The 17513-nt window shown below is 39.1% G+C and overlaps 1 protein-coding gene, 1 long non-coding RNA gene and 1 other non-coding gene across 11 annotated transcripts in view; 1 reads left to right on the top strand and 2 right to left on the bottom strand.

Annotated features, from left to right (window-relative positions):
* HORMAD2 (HORMA domain containing 2) overlaps positions 1-13446 on the bottom strand; it is a 43452-nt gene extending 30006 nt beyond the window's left edge. For 2 of the 7 annotated variants that reach the window (XM_023513255.1, XM_012805278.2), the window contains exons 1-3: positions 13392-13444; positions 7598-7760; positions 846-932 (exon numbers count right to left, since the gene is read on the bottom strand). In XM_023513255.1, coding sequence (XP_023369023.1) covers positions 846-896 — 51 coding nt within the window. In that variant the 5' untranslated portion in view covers positions 897-932; positions 7598-7760; positions 13392-13444. Of the gene's footprint in view, positions 1-845; positions 933-7597; positions 7761-10966; positions 11120-13391 lie in introns of those variants that run through there. The other 5 variants (XM_023513257.1, XM_023513256.1, XM_023513258.1 and 2 more) reach the window with 5 other exon arrangements.
* On the bottom strand, positions 4911-5013 carry LOC111725367. Its single transcript, XR_002773446.1, has one exon. It is a non-coding gene; the product is annotated as a U6 spliceosomal RNA (small nuclear RNA).
* Positions 13447-13577: 131 nt separating the features above from the next.
* The window catches only part of LOC105886999, an 88645-nt gene continuing 84709 nt past the window's right edge, over positions 13578-17513 (top strand). For all 3 annotated transcript variants that reach the window (XR_001161293.2, XR_002773434.1, XR_002773435.1), the window contains exon 1: positions 13578-13859. This is a non-coding gene — a long non-coding RNA (uncharacterized LOC105886999). The remainder of the gene's footprint in view (positions 13860-17513) is intronic.

The raw sequence follows: 17513 nt of genomic DNA, 5'->3' as shown, positions 1-17513 counted from the left end.
TGCAGCCATCATTGTTGTTTGGCGGGCCTGGGCTGGATTCGAACCCACCACCTTAGGTGTATGTGGCTGGTGCCTTAGCCACTTGAGCCACAGGCGCCGAGCCAATCCTATGTCTTTCAAGAGGACCATTGCAGTCCACACTAAATCTCTATATTACTAAGATTTGTATTGCCCTACTCTTTTTCATATGTATGTAAATCATATGCTGCTTTTCATCTTGACTTAACTCCTATGGATCTTATTTCCTTCACCAGAGTATAGATTTCTAGATGATCTTTTCTTATGTATTCTTGCAGTGAATACCACAGCATTACATATATTAAATATTATTGAGTCTCAGTGAATAAACATATGATGCATTAATGAATGTTTTGGGACAAGCTAAACCTGTCCAGGTGGATCCAGCCAGGTTGCCAGGCCTGGGCTTACTTCCCCAGGCTCCTGCCATCTGTTTCTCTCAGTGTCCTCCCCTTCAGTTCTTATAATTACATCACAGTGTGCAACAAAAGTTTCCTAATTGCTTCAGGAAGTAAATGTCTAACAAAGAACTATTTTCTTTAAACATGTATTTATTTCTGATTTCTTTCACTCTGGAAGATCTAAATGTACTGTATAGACATGAAACAAGCAACCAGTAAGTTACTTTGTAGAAATCTATTTTAATTTTCTGAATATCTTCAGTCCATTAGGCAGTTAAAATGAACACATACTCTCCCAGAATTTTATGTGCCAATTAACTGATAAAATTGCGGCTTAAAATTTAAAAAAACACCAAAGATTATAATCATGATTCCAAACTAACTTACTAAATGGTCATTGATTTTCTTTTAATTCTTAACAAATACCTTAGATGCCTTTTGTACTGTGAACGAGTGAGAGAGCTGGGCAGTCGCCATTGTAGAAATGTATCAGGATTCTTTCAACAATCTAACCTGTGGAAAAAAAAAATTAGACACTTTGGCTAAAATAATACTTCCTGGCTTACTCTGCCCTTTAATAGAACTGAAAAATTCTACAAACAAACATAAAAACTAAAATCAAGGTCAGTTAAGTATAAACTGTTTCCCAGTTTGTTCAGAATAGGGAGCAATTTACCAAGCTCTATTTTGAAGAAGCAAAGGAAGAATGAATACTAAAATAATTCTATAAGGACATATCTAAACAATAAAATGAATTGGAAAAATGCCTACTGTAAGTTACAATTTGACCATATTCATTGGGAAATAAATTTAATAAACATTTGTATCTCCATCATCAATTTTTGATAAATTTGGCATAAGTTTTCTAGATTAATTTTGCCAACCATCCAGTGAAAGTTATAAGATGATTTACTTATTTATATGTTGAAAGGAGGAAATTAAACTGAAAATCACTTAAAGTCTCAATATATTGTTCATCCTTGTTACTGCCTCAGAGTATACTGCTCTGTATATAGCAGGGGTTCAAAACATTTCTTTTCTTTTCTCAAGGAACATTTCTCAAGGAACAGAGTCTTGCTATGTTGCCCTTGGTTGAGTGCCGTAGAATCACAGCTCACAGCAACCTCAAACTCTTGGGCTTAAGTAATTCTCTTGCCTCTGGCTCCCACATAGCTGGGACTACAGAGGCCCACCACAATGCCCAGCTATTTTTTTATTATTGTTGTCATTGTTTAGCAGGCCCTGACCAGGTTTGAACCCACCAGCACCCAACCTGCCACTTAGCTATAGGCGCCAAGCCTCAAAACATTTCTTGAATTTAACTGCATGTGTAATTTATTTGCAAATTCATTTCTAAAGTTAATATTTACACTTCATATCAACTAAAATGGCATTCATCAAATTAGCTTAAAAAAAAATCAAGAAAGCAATACCATTTACATTAGCTACAAAAAAAATCTAGAAATAAATTTAACCAGGGAAGTAAAAGATTTCTACAACAAAACTACAAAAGAGTGATGAATATTGTTAAATGACCATACTATCTAAAGCAATCTACAGATTCAATGCAATCTCTATCAAAATGCCAACAATATTCTTTACAGAAATAGAAAATACAATCCTAAAATTCCTATGGAACCACAAAAGACCCCAAATAGCTAAAGCTATCCTGAGCAAAAAGAACAAAGTTGGAGGCATCATACTACCTGACTTCAAAATATATTTCATGGCTATAGTAACCAAAACAGTATGGTACTAGTATAAGAAAAACAGACACATACATCAATGCAACAGAACAGAGAACCCAAAAATAAGTGCATATATTTACAGTCAACTGATTTTTGACAAAGGTACCAAGAACATACATATTGGAGAAAGGACATTCTCTTCAATAAATGGTGCTCAGAAAACTAGATATCCACATGCAGAAGAATGAAACTAGACCCATATCTCTCAACATCTGCAAAATTCAACTTGAAATGGATTAGACTTAAATGTAAGACTCAGAAATACAAAACTACTTGGGGAAAAAAAAACCCAAGAAATGCTGAGACATTGGTCTGAGCAAATATTTTGTACATAAAACTTCAAAAAACATAGACAAAAGAAGCAAAAATAGACAAATGGGGTTTATCACACTAAAAAGCTCTACATAGCAAAGTAAACAATCAACAAAGTGAAGAGACAGCCTATATAGAATAGGAGAAAATATTTACAAGCCATTTGTACAACAAGGGATTAATATCCAGAACATACAAGAAAATAAAGCAACTCCATAGCAACCTCCTCCAATAGCCCAATTAAAAATGGGCAAAGGATCTGAATAGACATTTCACAAAAGATGACATAAATGACCAACAAGTATGTGAAAAAATGTTCAACATCACGAACCATCAGAGAAATGCAAATCAAAACCACAATAAGATACATACCATTCTTACCCAGGTAGAATGGCTATTATCAAAAGGATAAAAAACAAACAAACAAACAAATGCTGGGAAAGAAGATGAAACACTTTTATATCATGGGTAGGAATGTAAACTAGTACAACCATTGTGAAAACCAACACAGAGGGTACTCGAAAAACTTGAAATACTATATGATCCAGCAATCCCATTACTGGGCATTTATTCAAAGGAAAGAATTCAGTATTTCAAAGAGATATTTACACCCCCATATTTATTGCAGGAGTATTCGCAATAGCTAAGATATGGAATCAACCTAAGTGTCCATCAGTAGATGAATGGATAAACAAAATGTGGTATGTACACACAATAGAACACTATTCAGGCATTAAAAAAAAAATGAAATCCTGTCATTCGTGGCATCATGGATGAGGACATTATGTTAAGTGAAATAAGCCAGGCACAGAAAGATAAATATCACGTTTTTCACTCATGTGTGGAGCTAAAAATGTTTAGCTCATAGAAGTAGAGAGTAGAATTGTAACTCTTAGAGTTTGGGAAGGGTGTGAGGAGGGGAGGATAGAAGAGGTCAGTTAATGGATACTAAATTACAGCTAGATAGGAAGCATAAGTTTAGCGTTCCATAGCACTGTAAAGTGAGTACTATTAACAATAATATGTTGTATACAGGGTGTCCGTAAAGTTCGTGTGCGGCTTATATTCCACACAAACTTTATGGACAACCTGTATTTTCAAACAGCTAGAAGAGAGGATTTTGAATGTTCCCAACACAAAGAAATGATAAGTATTTGAAGTGATGGATATGCTAATTACTCTAATTGGATCATTACACATTGTAAACATATATTGTGTTATAATATCATTTATAATATCATTGTGTACCCTATAAGTATGTACAATTATGTGTCAATTAAAATTTTATAAATAGCTATTAAAAACTGAAAATAATAAACGTTGATAAGGACAAGAAATTAAAACCACTCTGCATTGCGGGTGGGAATATAAAATAGTGCAGCCATTTTGAAAACAGTATGGGGTTCGGTGCCTGTGGCTCAAGTGGCTAAGGCACCAGCCACATACACCTAAGGTAGTGGGTTCGAATCCAGCCTGGGCCCACCAAAACAACAGTGACGGCTGCAACCAAAAAAAATAGCCAGGTGTTGTGGCGGGCGCCTGTGGTCCCAGCTACTGGGGAGGCTGAGGCAGAAGACTTGCTTAAGCCCAGGAGTTGGAGGTTGCTCTGAGCTGTGATGCCACGGCACTCCACCCAGGGGGATAGCTTGAGGCTCTGTCTCAAAAAAAAAAAGGAAACAGTATGGGAGTTCCTCAAAAACTTAAACGAATTGCCATATTATCCCGTATTTCCACCTGAGAAACAAGAACTTTTAAGGCTCAGTGAGGTGGCTCATGCCTGTAATCCTAGCATTCTGGGAGGCTTAGGCAGGTGGATTGCTTGAGCTCAGGCATTCGAAACCAGCCTGAGCAAAAGCAAGCCCCCATTGCTACCAAAACTAAAAAAACTCACCAGATGCAATGCCGCAGGCCTGTAGTCCCAGCCACTCAGGGAGACTGAGGCAAGAGGATCTCTTAAACCCAGGAGTTTGAGATTGTTGTGAGCTGTAATGCTACAGCATTCTAGCCTAGGGCAACAGAGTGAGAGACTCTGTCTCAAAAAATGAATAAATAAATAACTTTTATCTGAGGAATGTGAGTCCTTTTAAATTATCAGGCACAAAGAGAAATTAAAATTAGACAGTAGTCTCATCTTACTCCCCACTTTGAGCTGTTTATTCATCTCTTGAAAACTACTTGCTATTGCCACAGATAGCTCTACATTAAACTAATAATGTTGAACCAGACACTATAACCCACATCCTATAGCTTAACAATTATAGCCAATCATTGATAAATGTTATTTCTATAAACCAATGAAAATTCCTAAACAAACAACATTTAAAACAATTTAAGATTAATATGAGGGTACAAACGATTAGGTTACAATGTTTGTGTCTGTTAGGTAAGGTCTCTGTTGTAGTTGTGCCCCTCACCCAGGAAGTGTGCTATGAAAACTATGGAACACTTCATGAATTTACATGTCATCCTTGCACAGGGGCCATGCTAATCTCTTCTGGATCATTCCAATTTTAGTATACATGCTGCTGAAGCAGGCACCAAACAACTTTTTATCATCCTGCTCTCTGTCCCCCTTTTTATTGCATTTGAGACCAGCCACCAGCCCAGGCAACATAATGAGACCTTGTCTCTTCAAAAACTTTTAAAATTAACTGGGTATGGTGTTGTATGCCGGTAGTCTGTACTTCTTGGGAGGCTGAGGCAGGAGGATTTTTTTTTTTTTTGAGACAGAGCCTCAAGCTGTCACCCTGGGTAGAGTGCTGTGGCATCACAGCTCACAGCAACCTCCAACTCCTGGGCTCAAGCGAGTCTCCTGCCTCCGCCTCCCAAGCAACTGGGACCACAGGCGCCCACCACAACGCCTGGCTATTTTTTGGTTGCAGCCATCATTGTTATTTGGCAGGCCCGGGCTGGATTCGAACCTGCCACCTTGGGTGTATGTGGCCGGCGCCTTAGCCACTTGAGCCACAGGCGCTGAGCCCAGGAGGATTTCTTGAGCCTAGGAGTTTGAGGTTACAGTGAGCTATAATTGTGTCCCTGCAGGGTCCAGCCTATGTGACAGAGCTAGACCCGTCTCTAAAAAATAAAGTAAGATATATTTTATGCCTCAGCCTCTTCCTTTTGGGTTGATACTACTCTAGTATACTATATATCCAAAAGAGCTAAAAGATGGAAGCAATCAAAATGTCTATCAATAGGTGAATGGATAAATAAAATATGGTACATACAATGCAACATAATTCAATCTTAAAAAGGAATGAGATTACAAATCAACTTTGAAAACATTATGCTAAATGAAAAAAGTCAGACACAAAAGGATAAATATGTGATTCCACTTATATGAGGTACCCACAGTAGACAAGTTCATACAGACACAAAGTAGAATAGAGGTTACTATGGGTTAGGGGAGTGGAAAGAATAAGGCTTTTAATGGGTACAGAGTTTCTGTTCTGGAAGATAAAAATGTTTTGGAAATTGATAGTGGTGATGGTTGCAAAGCATTATAAATGTGCCACTGAATTGTACACTTGAGATGGCTGTTTTATGCTATGCATAGTTTACCACATTAAAATAAATGTTTAAAATACATCTAATTTTTGACCTCTCTTGTTTCATTAACATAAAAAAGCAAATTCCTTTTCTTTTCAAAGGCTTTAATTTAATTTCAACTAGGGCTTCTTTTCAAGATATTATGGAGTTCTCACCAAAATACTTGTCAAATAATCCCTTTAGAGAAACTCCACTCAGGATCACCCAGGATAGCCTGTGATCTGTTTTTGTATGTTGATTAATGCAAGATTCTGGAAGATTTTGCCAGTGAGAGGGTAGAATTATTTGAGGACATTGCCACAAGGTGGTGATAGAGATTATAAACATGTAATATTTAATTTCTCTCAAATTACTTCTTAAGAGTGGCACTAGGGGACACTCTTTGACAATATTTTATATATGAGTCTGAAAAGTACCTAATAATCCTTTGATCCTTGAAAATTCCAAGTATCTTTTGTTGACTTCAGAGTATAGCCTTCAAGTCTGATTCAACACTTCAGGCGCCCCCCCTTAAATTTCAGGAAATAAAATGGCACTAGGTGACGTGGCTCACACTTCAGCCCAAGGCAGGAGGATCATTGGAGGCCAGGAGTTTAACACTGCAGTGAGCTATGATCATGCCTCTGCACTTTAGTCTGGGCAACAAAAGAGATTCTGTTTCTAAAAATAAAAAATAAAATCAAAAATAAAATGGGAAAAAAGTAGCTATGATATAAGAATTTAAGTTATAGTCCTAGCCTAGTAAACCAAGGTAAGTTGCCCCCTACGGGGGTAGTTATTAGTCTTTAGAGAAAATGCATAATGATTTTTAGGCTCAGCACCTGTAGCTCAGTGTTTAGAGCGCCAGCCACATACACCAGTGCTGGTGGGTGTGAACCCAGCCAGAGTCTGCTAAACAACAAAGACAATTACAACAACAAAAAATAGCCAGGCGTTGTGGCAGGCACCTGTAGTCCCACCAACTTGGGAGGCTGAGGCAAGAGAATCACTTAAGCCCGAGTTTGAGGTTGTTGTGAGCAGTGATGGAACAGCACTCAACCAAGGGTGACATAGTGAGACTCCGTCTCAAAAAAAAAAAAAAAGATTTTTAAATAGCTTTCATTATGGGTGTTTTTTTTTTAATTTCTCTATGATCATAAGATAGTCTGATGACATTTCTAGAGAATCAAGCCCTGAAAATAGCATCAATCAACTAGAACACCGTGCATTACTATGTCCATATTTTTGCAATATATGGATGACCTGGATTAAATAGATATCACTGAAAACTTTGAAACATCCAGGACACTTGCTTTTGAGAAAGGATTCAAGCTAGTTGCTATTAGCATTTGGGAAATTCCTTTGGAATTCACATTTATGAAAGTAAATTTAAATTTGATACACACATATGTGTATATTAAGAAAAAAATAACCAGCAGTATAATCTAGCAGAAAGAGGCTTTGGAGTTAAGGAACCCGAGTTCAAATTCTGTCTTCACTACCTAGCATCTGTGTGAACCTTCCAAATTATTTAATTTCTCTAATCTTTAGTTTTCTTTTATAAAACGAAGACAATAAATCCAACTTTACAGGGCTCTGTTGGTGTTTATCCAAATGTGTTCATCTGATGAGGTAGCACAGCATAGTAGTTAAAGCACATGGACTCTTCTGGATCCAAACTGCCCAGGTTCAAATCTTGGTCTGAAATTCATTCACAAGACTTTGAGTGAATTGGGTGCCCCAGTTTTTTCATCTGTAAGGTAAAAATAATAATAGTACCTACTTATAGGGTTGTTTCAAGGATTCATTATTATTTCATCATTTGTAAAGCATTTGGGACACTTTCTTTTTTAGATTGTGTTTACCCTTAACCCTTTCTTCTAATTTCTGTTACTGACATATAAAATTGTATATATTTGTTTTCTACAACATGATTTGAAGTATATATACATTGTAGAATAGTTACATCTAGCTAGTTAACAAATGCATTACCTCATATTGTTATATTTTTGTGGTAAGAACACTTACCATCCACTCTTAGCATTTTTAAAGAATATATCATTATTAACTATAGTCACCATTAAATGTATTTCTCCTATCTAACTAAATATGTATTCACTGACCAGCATCTCCCCAATTTCCTTACTTGCCCTCCCCCAACACTTTCTGATACACTTTTTAAAAAAATATATGTTACAAGGCATGTTTGCTTAAAAACATCCTGATTAGTGTTCAGTGTCCTGATTTTCCTCCAGCCTTCCAGTTGTTCCTTCTTACTGTCCTCTCCAGACATTTTTTCCTAACCATTCTTTCCAGTTTGATGTTCTTCAGGGTTCTGTCATAAGAGCTCTTATTCATCTTTTTTTTTTAACCTCTAAAACACATTACCTGGATGAACAAATACACTCCTGTTGTTTCAATCACTATTTATAGCCTAAAAATTCTTATGTATATATCCCTGCTCAGTTCTGTCCTAGGAGTTGCTGATTTGTTCCTCTATCTGGCCACAAGACAGATCTACTTTGATGTTCTCAACACATCCAAATGTGAATTCTTTTTCCCCAAAATCTATTTCTGTTACCTAGCTCAGTGAATGACATCTGCAAATACTTAATTGCCTAATCTTAAAACCTGTGACTCAGCCCTGATCCCTTCCTCACCTTAATATTTCTCAAATGTGTCCACTCCTCACTTTATCCATTTTGTTGTTATCTCTACTTAAGATCAACCAGCCTCAACTTTTACCTGGACCTCTGTAACCAGCAATCTTACTCTTCTTCAGTCTATTCTTTATATTGCAATCAGAGTTTTCTTCTTAAATTACAAACTCAATTACGTAATTTTACACACTGAATGCTTCAATGATTTCCCACTACCCTCAGAATAAAGTCTAAAATCCTTAACATGGCTTCAAGATTTGGCTTACGCCTCCCTAGCCTCACCTATAACCATTTTGCCTTACACATTTATGCACCACTCATTCTTACCTACTTGAATTACCCTAAAGGACTAGTCCCTATAGCTTGCAGGTTTTTGCAATATTCCATCTTCCTGAAACATTCTCCTCCATTCCCAATTCATACTTATCTCTTAGATATGGCTTAGTACAATTTTCCCAAGGAATGATTTCCTGATTACCACTACTAAATCTGGGTTGTGTGCTCATTGCACTATCTTCTGTACTTATTTTGTAGTTGTCTTTATGTATCCTCCCACCTACCGTGAGCTAATATGAGGGCAAAATTTTATCTGTCTAGCTCATTATTTTTAGATGTTTTCTTATGGGTACTATTCAGTGGGTTTTAGTATATTTATAAAATCATGCAACTATCACCACAATATAATTCCCGAACAATTTCTTCACTACCCATCATCAACCCCATGCTCATTAGCAGTCACTCCTATACCTTCCTTCCCACATCCCTAGGCAGCCACCAATCTACCTTTCATCTCTATGGAATTGACTATTCTGAACACTTCATAAAAATGGAATCATACAATATGTGACCTTTTGTGTCTTGTTTAGCTCATTCTTGAATCCTCAGCAGCATAATACTGGAACAAAGCAGATGCTCAATATATAATTGCTAAGTCAATAGAGAAAAATTAGAAGAACAAGGAAGAATTAAGGATCTTTAAAAAACCAGAAAATTTTAGAGGCAAGAGGAATTTTAAATGTCATTGCTATGGTTTGAATGTGTCCCCCAAAAGTTCATATGTTGCAAATATAATCCCCAGGGCAAGTGCTGAGGTAAAACCTCTAAGAGATGATTAGGTCATGAGGGATCTGCCTTCATGAACAGGTTAATGTCATCCCAGGAGTGGGCTCATTATGCAGAAAGTGGGTTTGTTACTAAAATGAGTTCAGCACCCTTGCACTCTCCCCATCACCCCTACTATGCGATGTCTTCTGCCATGTTATAGCACAGCAAGAAGACCCACACAAGATGCAGCCACTCAATCTTAGACTTCCCAGACTCCAGAACTCTGAGCCAATAAATTCCTGTTCTTTATAAATTACCCAGTATAAGGTATTATTATAGTAGTACAAAATGGACTAAGATACTCATCTAGTTCAAATATCTAATTTTCTAGATGAGAAAATCAAGATCCAGAAAAATCATTGACCTACCCAGGGCAAGCCAGCCAGTTAATAGCAGAGCTGAGACTAAAACTCAAGAGGTCTGACTCACAATTTAGGAGTTTGTCTAGACTGTCTCTTCCAAATTAAATTTCCCTTTACTTTCATTCTATCTAATATGATGCACTACTAGTTCCTCCCTACTCATTGGACCTGCTTGTTTATTTCTAAACATAGTAATGTCTGTTTCTGGTGTTCTAAAATGAGCTTGCTTCCGGAACACAAAAATATCTAAATCGTTTTTCAAAATAACCAAGCTCCTTTTAACCTTTGACTATTCTGTTGCTACTGTTGTTTTCCCTTCAAGCAGGTGTTCTGTGGAGGACTGCTATTCAAGTACAAACCCTGCTTAATTTTGAAAGCTCACAAATTGATAGCCCCAGGATGTATGACTCTAGAGATCACGCATTCTCAGAGAATAGGTCTAATTCTTTTTGTAATCACTTTGTTCTAACTCATTCTTTAAAAACCTAGAAGAGATTTTATAACTGTGGATTTTAAGAACTGAACTCTAACTTTCAAATGTCTTTCACTTAAATATTTGCTTCCAGATTTAGATACACAAACATCTGAAACTTTACAGGGCATCAATATGACTCTCTTTTACATTTGATAGGTCTACTTTGTGACAAGGATTATGATCCTTTGAGAAACAGTCAAGATTTCTATGTTCCTTCTGATAAAGATTAACTCTAGGCTTACTTCTTGATACTTTAAATGGTAGCACAGTTACTTCCTATTTTACCCCTTCTATTTATGAATTCAAAATTCACATAAAGATTAACCAGCTTTTGTTTAGTTATTAAGGCTTAAATCACCTTTTCTTTCTTTCTTTGGCCATTCCAAGTGAAGCAAAAATCAAAGTTTTATTGCATTTTCCCAAAGATCATCCTAGTTGATTTATGATGAGTCTCTACCCATCTTTCTCAATCTTCCAAAACAATTTTTGGTTTTTTGAAACGGAGTCTCACTCTGTCATTCTGGGTAGAGTACCGTGGCTTCATAGCTCATGCCAATCTCTGGGGTTCAAGTGATCCTCTTGCCACAGCCTCCCAAGCAGCTGGGACTACAGGTACCTGCCACAAAGCCAGATAGTTTATCTACTTTTAGTAGAGACAGGGAGACAAGGTCTCACTCTTGCTCAGGCTGGTCTCAAACTCCTGATCTGAGGCAATCCACCTGCCTCAGCCTCCCAGAGTGCTGGGATTACAGGTGTGAGCCACCACACCCGGCCCTAAACCAAGTTTTTAACAAGAAAATCCCCTTCCTGTCAAGCAAACAATACCCCATAGCTGGACTCTGAAATGCAACTAGATGACCTTCCTTACATGTGCATCAATAATGGATAGCTTTACTCAAACGAAGTGCATGGCAACATAAATGGGTTCAACAGATTCAACAAAGCTCAAGAGGAACAGAAATGTCCTCTACTAGTAGCCCAACTCCTTCATTTTAAAGAAGAGGAAAACCAGCACACTGTACCCCATGATTGCATTAATGTACATAGCTATGATTTAATAAAAAAAAATAAAGAAAGAAAGAAGAGGAAAGCCAATTCAATGTAGGAAAGAGTCTTAAACAAATGGTGCTGGAACAAGAGGACAGACATAGGCAAAAATATATATATGTATATATAATATATTAGTATATATATTCAAAAATATATATATAGTATATATGTTCAAATATATATATATATATTCAGATGCTAAAAAAAAGAAGAGATAAAGAAAAGAACTTCAACCTAAATCTCATGTGCATACAAATACTAATTCAAAATGGATAATGAATCTAAACATAAACAAAAAAACTATTTAAAAAAAGGAAAATGAAGCTCAGCAAAGAACTTGGTTTGCCAAACGTCACTCAAACTTCAGTTACTTAGACCTTCCATAGAGCTTGCTTCAATAAATTCTTATTCGGCTCGACGCCTATAGCTCAACCGGCTAAGGCGCCAGCCACGTACACCTAAGGTGGCGGGTTCGAATCCCCAGCCCGGACCCGCCAAACAACAATGACGGCTGCAACCAAAAAATAGCCGGGCGTTGTGGCGGGCGCCTGTGGTCCCAGCTACTTGGGAGGCGGAGGCAGGAGACTCGCTTGAGCCCAGGAGCTGGAGGTTGCTGTGAGCTGTAATGCCACGGCACTCTGCCCAGGGGGACAGCTTGAGGCTCTGTCTCAAAAAAAAAAAAAAAAATAAATAAATTCTTATTCATCATTTTAACAATTTCCATTTAGCCCTGATAATTCCCTTATTCTATGCTCACTCAGAGTAAATGATCCCTACTATGTTAATTGGGTATCTATTCGCGCTCCTTTGGTTTTTTTAATACCTTTTCTATGCTACTTCAATTATTCAATCATTCAACATTTACTAGGCAACTATAATGTGCCAGGCAACGTGAAAGATTACAGAATGTAAAATACTGTTCCCATCTGGAGAGATTTAAGGTCCAAGGGGAGAGAAATTAGATTATCATCCTAATGGAATTAGAAAGTCGGGTAGGGGCAAGAATCACACTGTTACTTCATTTTCCCCAGTCAAGGACATGATGTACTGCACAGCCTGTCCAATGCTCTGCACTTTGGAACACGTTTGGTGGTTGGCTAATCTGGAGTTTCAAGACACTCTCTCCGCTGTACTGTTTAGGGAACCAAAGTCCGCAGGGACTAAATGCCAAGTCCTCAATAAGGTGAAAGAGGAGGTGAGGTCGCAGGGAGCAGAGGAGGGAGGATCATCGCCACCTCCCTCACCTCTTAGTCTGTACCAGGCACTGATTATGGAGGAACATCTCAAAGGTGGGAGAAAAACCTGCCCCGGGTAAGATAAATGGGAAAAATCCCACACATTACTCCTTCCAATACGGTGGCACGGACGTCGTCAGCCTGACCAACCGACCGGTGGCTAATTATGGCTCCAGCTTGCACACCAAGACTGATTGATTCCCTCTTCTCCACAAAAATCTGACTTTTAAAGCTACCCCTAGATGGTGGGAATGCAGCTGCTCTTCCTAGTCCAACACAACGCTCTCCTTTTTCTCCCTTTTGTCTTCCTTCTCAGAGTCCAGCCTTCCCGCTTCTCTTCAGAGTACTTAGGCCCCCAAGAAATACTTGCCAATTAAATATAAAGCCTCAAGTAAAATGAAAAGAAAAGAAAAAAAAAAACTAGACACAAAGACCACAGAAGTAGGAGACCAAGCGCCCACCTCGGGAGGAGACGCGCGCTTCTGAGCGGCCCCTTACCTCAGGTCGCCGAGGCTCCCCTCCCGAACGCGACTCAACCGCCTTTTCCGGCCCGAACTCTCTCCTCAGGGTCATGAATATTCAGCAAGGTGCTTCTGGGCGGGGCCAGATGCTTACTCATGAATAATTCATTATTTTCCCAGGGCTTGCTGAGGTGACCATTCTCCCTCGGCTTCCCGAGTACGCTGAGAGGAAAGCGCAGCACCCTGGCTCCTGGCTGGCCGGGCCCCTTCGGTCACAGCCTCTCAGCCACGCTGGGATGCGGCTCCGAGTCCGCTGGCCCTCGGACCGCCGGCGCCTCGTCTCTCCCGACGCGTTTCCCGCCCTTCCGAGGGCTCGCGCCATGCTCCAGGGCCTGAGGGACCCGAGCTTGAGCCGCCCCAAACGCCACACGAACGCCAAAGGAGCAATCTGGACGGCGAGGACAGCCTGCTCCCGGGCTTCCAGAGGTAGCGCCCGACTGCCTAGGTGAGGCGTCGGGCCAATCTGGGGTTAGAGCCCGACGGGTTCTATATGCTAATGCGGCCCAGAGCCCTGGGCCAAAGAGTCCCAGAGAGGCCTGAGAACCGCGCAGAGCGCCTTGGGGAAGGGGAGCTAGAGCTGGAGGTCCAGAGGGCAAAACTTTCCAGTCTTTGAGGACATCTCCTACCATTTCAACCAAAGCTGGACCCCACTTTGTAGTCCTTTTAACAATAATGTGTAATTATGCAAGTTAAGCAAATAAAACATGAATGCATTGCCCTCTTTACTCTGTCCCTAATCTCAGTCCTCTCTGCCTTGGCAACCCTCGGGAGCAGGTGAGGGTGTGTCTCCCCAGATCCTTTCCCCTGTGGTTAGTAGGTATTTGGTATTTTGTGGCGCTTTCCAAAGATTCCCAGAATCCCTTGAACCTCTGCCATGGTATGTCCCAAAAGAGTGGGTGGAAGAGTAGGCCAATTGAAACCTGTTGGTATCTTGTTTCTTTGGGAAAGGGGAAAAAAAGATCCAAGTTGATGAGAACAGGAGTTTAGAACATAATAACTATTACCAAAATTTGGATAAAAATATACCTTAAGTGCAGGTTTTCTCAATTTTCAGCAATAGTATTCCTCCCCCTACCCAATCAAAGATTTTGCCCGCAAGTCTCTTGCGGGCAAAATCACCCTCTATTGAGAACTGCTGCTTTAATCCAATACTTTCCAAAAGTGTAAGTGCTTTTTAAGCTCCAACCAGCTTGGTCTTTCTACACCAGTCCTCTCCAGCCTAGCATTTACCTCCTTCTCTACCTGGACCACTAGCCCTTCTATGCTGGCTGTCCTAATTCTCATCTGCTTTCAGGTCTGAGCTTAACTATCAACATGTCCAAAGTCCTTACCCCTCAGCCCTATACTAATAGCAGTCTACTCCCCTTTCATTTATTATTCTGTTTTCTTCATAGAATTTATCTCAGTCTGGATTTCATTTCTTTGTTAAGCTAACGTGTTTTCTGTTCTTTGTTTTGTTTTGTTTCTGCTTTTGAGGCACAGACTCTGTTGCCTCTGCTAGAGTGCAGTGATGTCATCATAGCTCATAGCAACCTCAAACTACTGGACTCAATCAATCCTCCTGCCTCAGCCTCCTGAGTAGCTGATACTACGGCTGTGCCACCATGCCAGCTAATTTTTTTCTGTTTTTATTAGAGAGAGGGCCTTGCTCACACTCAGACTAGTCTCTGCTCAGAGTAGTGTCAAACTCTTGAGCTCAAGCGATAGTCCCATCTACTTCTCTCTGAGTGCCAGGATTATAGGCATGAGCCACCAAGCAGTCTTGTCTTTTTTTTTTTTTTTTTTTTGAGACAGAGTCTCATATGTTGCCCTTGGTAGAGTGTCCTGGGCAGCTCACAGCAACCTCTAACTCTTGGGCTTAAGCAATTCTCTTGCCTCAGCTTCCCGAGTAGTTGGGACTACAAGTGCCCACCACAACACCCAGCTATTTTTTGGTTGCAGTCATCATTGTTGTTCAGCAGGCCTGGGTGGGGCTCGAACCCTCCAGCTTTGGTGTATGTGGCCAGCGCCCTACACTCTGTGCTATGGGCGCCAAGCCTTCTTTTTCTTTCTCTATCATCTAAAATAAGTAAGCAAGCTTCATCAGAGGCCTGGTCTGACTGAGTCACCATGGGATCTCTGGTGTTGGCACACAGCAGACACTCAGTAAATATTGGTGAACTGGAGCAATAAATTACCCTCTCTTCTTCCTAAGAACTTCTGTGGAGTTTGTCTTATTCCTTTCCTTCCTTAGTTCCTTGTTGGGTTCCTGTAAATTTTGTTTAGAGCCTGAATGGGTAAATTAGCAACTGTGTCCATCCCCATGCTAGAAGCTGTGAGTGAAGCCTTCACCTTTGCTATTGGCTTATCAATTCCTCATGGCAGGAGCTGTAATTTTCACTTCTTTTATTATGTTTACTGAAGGTAATCAAATACATAGTTGAATAAACTAATCAGTGACTTAAGGAACAACATTAGATAATTAAAAATTGATAATGCTCCTGGGGGCTTTAGAAATCATCAAGTCTAGTCCTTCACTTTACAGATGAAAGTTTAAGTAATTTGCTCAGTGTCCCTAAGCTTGTTAAGAGACCAAGTCACAAGTATAACTCATGGTCTCACACCTCCTATTTCAATGCTCTTTCTTGTCTCCAGCCAGGCTAGTTTCTGATTACTTTTTTGTGAATCTGACTTACATCTCAAACACAGAAATCCCAAGCCCAATACTTGCTTCTTGTCAACTAAACAGTGAGCCTTTTGATTAAAGCCAGCACTGGGGATAATGGCTTCATGAGCTCGGAAGTGTTCTATGATATCCAAATAATTTCCCAGCTTCTTTTGTAACTTTCAATAATAAAAGACTGGAAATTATCCCTGTCAAAGCAAAGTATTTTTGTTTGTTTTGGAAGGGGAAACTGTGCTTTGTGGTAGAAATTGATCATTGTTTAGAAATTTCCAAATAAGCCGTATTTTGGCCTTTGTCAAAATTCTCTGGTTGTTAAAGTTTCACCAAACCCTATTCCCAGTGGTAAAATAACACATGAAAGAATTCAAAAGAGAAGGGAGAAAATCTTATTTGAGATGAGTTTTATTCTCTAAATTTAACCTTCCTCTCTTTAAACACATTTGTACCTTTAAACACTGTGTACCTGAAATAATAGTCTCTAGATCAGTGTTTTTAACGTTTTTTATCTCACGGCATATTTGAACCTATAGTTAAACTTTTGCAGCACACTTAAATTATGTTGATTTAAAAGAAAGAGTAAAAGAAAGAATATACTTACTGTGCTTTGAACTTCTTTCAAAAATAATTTAATTAATGATCTTTAAAATTTTTTGCAGCATTTTTGCCAGTTGAAAGTCATTGCTTTAGATAGACCTTTGTCCTTTGAGGGCAAAGGACCATTTTTGGATCCTCAGGTTAAGAAATTCGAGGTTTCTTTGTAAGAACATTTCATACAGGCAGAACCTGGTTAGTAGAGTCTTAGGGAGTCATTTTCTCAGCTTTTAGAATATAGGAATTTTTTCTGAGGCATCTGACAGCTGACTGTGTCACAGGAAGCGGAGCTATCATTTGTCTGTCTACCTAGAGTGATTGGAACATTCCCCATCAAGTTTAGTTTAAAATTTTAAAATCTTGAAATTTGAAAATCTTCTCCCAAAGATGGTTTATTTAAGGGTTATCAAGATTGACATGTTGAATATAAAATGTGTTCCCAGGAGATGTGTCTCCCTTCAATATACACAATCATGATACCAAATACAGAGAAAAGAGATTGGAGGGGACAGCTAAATAGGAAGGGTGGTTCCTTTATCCTATTTGCTTTCAATTTTTATTAGAACTCTTAGAAGCATCATAACTTCTAGTCATCATGAAGCTGATGCCACCATATTTATTCCAAGCATTTATTTTGTACCTACCATTTGTACCTACCAAACATTCTACTTAGTACTACAGGATTCAGAGAGAATGACTTGGTTCTTGAGCTGTGGAATTTTTTTTTTCTTTTAGACCGAGCCTCAAGCTTTCCCCCTGGGTAGAGTGCCATGGCATCACAGCTCACAGCAACCTCCAACTCCTGGGCTCAAGCGAGTCTCCTGCCTCAGCCTCCCACGTAAC

This window comes from Otolemur garnettii, unplaced genomic scaffold (genome assembly GCF_000181295.1).
Source record: "Otolemur garnettii isolate 467f Iridium unplaced genomic scaffold, OtoGar3 scaffold00038, whole genome shotgun sequence".
Taxonomy (NCBI): domain Eukaryota; kingdom Metazoa; phylum Chordata; class Mammalia; order Primates; family Galagidae; genus Otolemur; species Otolemur garnettii.
Note: the sequence above shows the minus strand (reverse complement) of the source record. Positions and strands in the feature narration are given on the sequence as shown.